At 46.6% G+C, this 6,000-nt stretch overlaps 1 protein-coding gene across 1 annotated transcript in view; it reads right to left on the reverse strand.

Annotated features, from left to right (window-relative positions):
* The window catches only part of SLC1A7 (solute carrier family 1 member 7), a 51,637-nt gene extending 46,322 nt beyond the window's left edge, over nucleotides 1-5,315 (reverse strand). Inside the window, exon 1 of the mRNA XM_069559822.1 lies at nucleotides 5,181-5,315. Within this exon, the coding sequence (XP_069415923.1) occupies nucleotides 5,181-5,315 (135 nt within the window). The remainder of the gene's footprint in view (nucleotides 1-5,180) is intronic.
* Nucleotides 5,316-6,000: the final 685 nt, after the last annotated feature.

Genomic DNA, 6,000 nt, shown 5'->3' on the forward strand with positions numbered 1-6,000 from the left:
TTGTTATTTGTAAATAATATGGTTTAATGCTATTTCCAGATATATCTTTTTGACATCTATTAACTTCCCTGCCATGACAGATGAGGGCTTAGTTCTTATTCCCTTTTTCCTCCTATCATTTCACCATTATATCGTTTTTTGGTTAAACGAATTGACAAGATTTAAAACTTTTGATCACAACATATTGCTCACTGTTGAACCAATCATGGCCCCCTTTTGTACAATCTTCATTTACTTCCTGAAATTAATAACTGACTGAGTTTTCATTTACCTTGTTTTCTGTGAACAATTCATTAGTTCCTTCAAAATGCTTTAACATCTCTTTTAAAATGCCTAACAATAGTATTTCCTATATACTCAAACACGTGGGCCCCTTTTTAGGCTCCTGGGGCCTCAGTCCAAAAGCTCTCCATCCTCTTTTTCCAGGCTGCGTAGACTGCTGTCTAGGGCAGTGGTTGTCACGGGCCTCTTCTTTGGGACTTTGTCCTGCTAGGATCCCTTCTTTCCTGGATCCTTGTCTTCTTCGTTTGCCTCCTTGTTTTGCTGGAGCATCTTCTTTGGTAGATTCCTCAGTAAGGGCAAATGGGAGAGAAACTTCTGAGTCTTACATAGTTCTTTAGTCGCTAAGCCATGTCCATCTCTTTCTGACCCCGTGGACTGTAGCCTGCCAGGCTCCTCTGTCCATGGGGCTTCCCAGGCAAGACTAGGAGTGGGTGCCCATTTCCTTCTTTAGGGGATTTTCCCGACCCAGGGATCAAACCCGCGTCTCTTATGTCTCCTGCATTGGCAGGTGGGTTCTGTACCACTAGCGCCACCTGGGAAGCCCCTTACATAGTAAAAATGCCTTTATTGTACCTTTACCTCTGATAATAAATTGGCTTTATATAAGATTCCTGGCTTGAAAGAGTTTCCCCGCCAAATTTCAAAGGCATTTCCTTTTTGTCTTCTAGATTCCACCATCACTTAAGATGTTTGAAGCTATTCTTACTTCCTATTCTTTACACCGTAGGTGTGTGTGTCCTAAGTTGCTTCAGTTGTGTCTGACTCTGTGTGACCCTCTGAACTGTAGCTTGCCAGGCCCCTCTGTCCATGGGATTCTCCAGGCAAGAACACTCGAGTGGGTTGCCATGCCCTCCTCCTTGAGATCTTCCCGACCCAGGGATCGAACCCATGTCTCTTATGTCTCCTGCATTGGCAGGCGAGTTCTTTACTACTAACTCCACCTGAGAAGCCCATTCTTTACATTAGACCTGTTTTATTCTCTCAGAACCATTTTAGGATCGTTTATTTATCTCTAGCCTTTTTGGCAATTGCCATGGTAATAGACCATGGTATGAGCGTCTCTTCTTTTTAAAAAAATTCATAGTACTGTGCTTATACCTTTCACTTCTGAGAAATAGTCTTGTTTTCTTTGTGAAATTTTTCTCTCCACTTTTTTCTGTTAGCTCTCTTTAAAACTTTTATTAGTAAGTTGAATGTTGGAATTCTAATTTTCTTATATACTCTTTTTCTATTTTCATCTCTTTTTGTTTTACTTTCTGGAGTAGCAGCTTTATCTCAGCTATTGACATTTTTATCTTGGCTCATCTACTTTTAATTTCCAAAGTCTCTTTCTTATTATTGAATTATTCCTTCCTTCTGCATGCTGTTCTGTTTTATAGTCACTATATGTTCTCTCATATTCCTGAAGAACTTAAGAAAAGGTTAGAAAATGTTCTTCCACTCCCGGCATTGCCCATGCTTTACTAGAGCCCCTCGGCGCCATTTGTCTGGTCTCGCTACCTTCCGCATTAGCAGGTTTGAGTTTGCCTTCTGCTTATGTGTGAGTGTGAAGCACTAAACCCCTGTATGAATGAGTGGAGCTTGTCAACTGAAGGCTCCTCGAGGAAGACTGATGGGTGAGGATCTGGTGGTTTCACTGGGGGGAGGATTCTCCTTCACGGCAGAATTTGGAGGTCTTTCCTCTGAGGCTTCGCTGAGAAGTCCCTTTCTGCTTCTGGCGAGGTGCAGGTGTGGCTGTGCCTAAGCCCCGCTGACAGCAGTCACAGGTGGGCCCCACACTCGAGACGCAGATGTTTGTTCACTAATTCTCTTGAAGCACGAGCCTCATCACCTCCCCTCCCCCAACACTGACAGGTGGGCCTAACATCTCTTAGTCAAGCTTCTCTGGTTCCTTGTGTCAAGCAGGGGGATGGAGACAGTAGATAAGGAATCCCCTGATTACATGAACTGGAAGGGACCTAGGGGTCTAACTGCTCCACTTACAAAATCCTAGCCAGCATCCCTGATTTCAGCAGCATACCTGACCCTTGCCTCCTGCAGCACCCTGTGTTTTCAAGTCCTGAGCCCTTCTGGAGTTTTCCAAGACAAGCTCAAATGGTATCTGCTTCTGTGGACACAGAATTCAGCTTTCTGTGCTCTACTAAATGAGAGTATTCAGCTCCATCCACGTCTCATCTAATGTATTGTAATTCCTCAACTTCTTTCTTAAGTGTCTCCTTGTGTATCATCTTTGTTTATGGGAGCTTATATCTTTAAACAGCCCCATTGCTACAGTTTTAGTGGTATCCCAGAAAGGAAAGAAAAATGGGTACAATTACAAATTCACCATGGTTTAACTGGAACTCTCAAAATGATCTATGTTTTTAAACAAGATGCCCATTTCCAAAGATAAATCCTGTAACTTTGTAAGTTCTTTTCACAAATAGGACATTCTATCCTTTTGCGTATTGTTTATGATTTTTGCCTTGTTGCATAAGCTTACAAAATAAGGGTTTGGTTTCTGAGTCACAGGCAGAGATCAAACAAACAACTCCTGGATTTCAAAGTAAGATGCTGAGAAAGCCAATTCCTGCAAAATAATTGTTCTAAGACTCCACATCCTTCCTTCAGTTTATCTGGCAGGTTAATCCAGACCGGAACACGTTTGCATTTCCAAACAGATGGGGAAGGCAGCTTTGGCAAAGGAGGCCCCAGATGAGTCTGGCTTTTAATAATAGGCATTCCAATTTGTTTTCACAAAATAATCTTCCTGCAAGAGATATATTTTAGCTGCTGAAGAAAATTAAAGTGGCTTGCAGATTGTGCCATTGCCAGTTTAATTCAGCAATTAGTTGAGTGTTCTCTCTGTGACACTTAGCTAGGCTCGCATTTTGGATCAAGAAAGCCCATGTGATAGTCAACAAGTCAAAATTTGATGGGAGAAATAGATTATTCACAAATGACTCTGAAGCAAGACTGCCAGTGGCTGGGCTCCAGTGGAGGGATGAGCCTGGGGTGAGTGTGGGAGGAGAATGTAATTTCAGATGTGGGCAGGTCTGGAAAAATTTCTATCAGATTCGGGATATATGAGGTGGTTCTTGGTAGGACCTGGATTCGTAAGTAAGGGAAGGAGGAGTGAAGTAACGCTCACTAAGCGCCCACTGCATCTGGTCACTGATGACTCCCTATTTACCCTTCCCAGCAATTCTAGCAGACATATAGTCCCACCCCCTCCATTTTGCAGATAAGGAAACTGAGCTCCAGAAAGGAAATAGGATTTTGCCTATGGCCACACAGCCATTACTAATAGAGTCCAAGTTCAGAATTCTCTGCCTCCAGAGTCCACGCTTCTCCCTAAATAACTGACAGCAGTTTAACAGTGTCACTATCATAATAGTGGGCTCGATTCCCAGAGAGGGATGTTTTCCTTCTCCTGGATGATGAAATCTGATGCCTTGAGACCCAGTTGTAGAGATCATATTAAATATCGCTGAACTGCAGAGACAGGAATTCTATGAGATAGGGAATCTTCCAGAAAGCCACTGACAAAAACTCTCTCCTTGACCAAACTTTGGACAGGTTATTCTGAGTCCTCTTTTCAACTGAGCCTCATCCTTGGGCTGTTTCTTCATCCTGCTTCACCTATTTGTAGCAAAAATCCTGCTAAGTCAATTTAGTGAGAAGCCTCCGACTCTGCCTTCAGCAAGCATCTTGTTAGTGGGTTTAGCAAGAATCCCCTTACCCTACCCTTGATGTCTCTTCTTAGTAGTTGTCTGTTCACTGACCTCTGCACTGTGCCTGTCAGCTGAAAATCCCCAGCTGCCGTTGTTGTATTTGGAGTTGCGCCTGATCATTCTCCCGTATCGCCATGGTCTTGACACCTATCACAATAGCGCTGAATAAAGTCCTCCATACCATTTCAACAGCATCATGATGGTTTTTCCTTCAGCACCATGAGAGTCCCTCCCTCTTCCACGGGAGCTGGGTGCTAACTGAAGAAAGGGCCCTTCCTCAAGCAAGTCATCATCACCCTTGCTGTTACACAGGCCAGAGCCCTGAGGGCCTACCTTTTCTCCCCGTCCCCCAGCCCCGCATGCAATCAGCCACCACATCCTGGAGCTTCTCCTTTGGGAAGCTGTTCTCGTATCTGCTCTGTCCATCCCCACTCTCATCCCTTCATTGCCCCCTGCCAGGCCTACTGCTACCCCATCCTCCACTCAGCACCAGAGGGATGTCTCCAAGCTCAGGGCTGACCATGTCACTGCCCTGCTCAGAGCTCCTCGAGGTTGCCCCATGTCGCCGCTGTGTGATAGGATCCAGAAGCCTGATGGCCTTTGTGCTCCAGCCCCAGCCTCACAGTGTCCAGCTGCTGTGAATAGTTTGCTCCGCTCCCCCTCACAAATCTTCCATGCCCCTCTCTCTCACCACTCTGCCTAGGATGCCCATGAACTGCTTTAGGAGGGGTTCTCTGCTTCGCACACTTATAGACTCCATTCTGCATGGACCGATTCTGCAGACACGAACTTGGGCAAACTCCAGGAGATGGAGAGGGACAGGGACACCTGCCGTGCTGCAGTCCATGGGGTCACAAAGAGTCAGACACGACTTGGTGGCTGAACAACAACAGCAGACTCCATTCTTCCCTCCCCCACAGCTCTTAGCCTGCGGGTACTCTCACAAGGCACCCTTGCCTCTCATTCACCTGGGGATGCCAGTGTGCAGCCACTTCTTCTCACACGCTTGTCCTGCAATGCATATCCCACTCCACTTTACAAATGAGAAAACTAGGACCCTGAGAAGAAAAGTGACTCACCCACTGTCACGTCACCCGGGAGCCATGGAGTGGGAACGTGACCCCAGATCCCTCAGGCCCACCCAGCCATCTGAGATGGGGACCCATGATGCCCCACGTGGCTGACCTGGGGTGAGAGGCGCCGGGTCCTCAGGAAGAAGCCAAGGAGGCAGCCCACGGTGACAGAGAGCACAGACAGGATGAGCAGTCCATTCCGCTTGCACACGTCCCTCCCACGTGCCAGGATGGCACCCAGCACCATGGCGAGCCCAGCCTGCTGGCCCGGGGCACAGCACCATTCCATGCACGGAGGCCAGCCTGGTCACAGGGTCCTGGCTCTGGCTCCTCAGCAGGCAGGTGGTTGGGGTTGCTAAGCGCCAGTCGCCAGCCCCACAGCCATGGCCTGTGTGGCTGCCCCAGAGGGAAGCCACAATCCTATTACCAGCTGCATCATTAGGAGCTAGGAGCAGATTAGAGCCTGGGAAATTAGAGCAGGCCACGTGGTTGGGGGTTCAGACCTCAAAGCCAAGTGCTCGTCTTAAAGAGGGGAGATGACCAGGAGCTGGTGGGAGAAACCAGAGGAACGTTTGGTTGGTTTGAATTTCATTTCTGCTTCATTCCAGAAAGAACTGAAGGCAAGACAATAAGTAGCAGTAATAAGCAACAATAAACTAATAATAATAGCTACCTAGCAGAGCTAACAGTCACCACATTACGCATTCACTGCATGCCACGTGCTGTTCCAGGTGCCCATGACTTGTATTACCACATTTAATTCTAACACCAATCTCAAGAAGTAAGTACTTTAAGCATCATTTTACAGATGGAGCAAAGAGAGGTGGGACAAAAGGAGACATGCTGTGTGGCAGGCCTGTTCAAGTTGTGTTATCTGTGTGAACCACTGGGAATCATCCCAACAGCCCCAGGGTTCCAACCTTCATTTTACT

The sequence above is a fragment of the Ovis canadensis genome, chromosome 1 (genome assembly GCF_042477335.2).
Source record: "Ovis canadensis isolate MfBH-ARS-UI-01 breed Bighorn chromosome 1, ARS-UI_OviCan_v2, whole genome shotgun sequence".
In the NCBI taxonomy this organism is placed as follows: domain Eukaryota; kingdom Metazoa; phylum Chordata; class Mammalia; order Artiodactyla; family Bovidae; genus Ovis; species Ovis canadensis.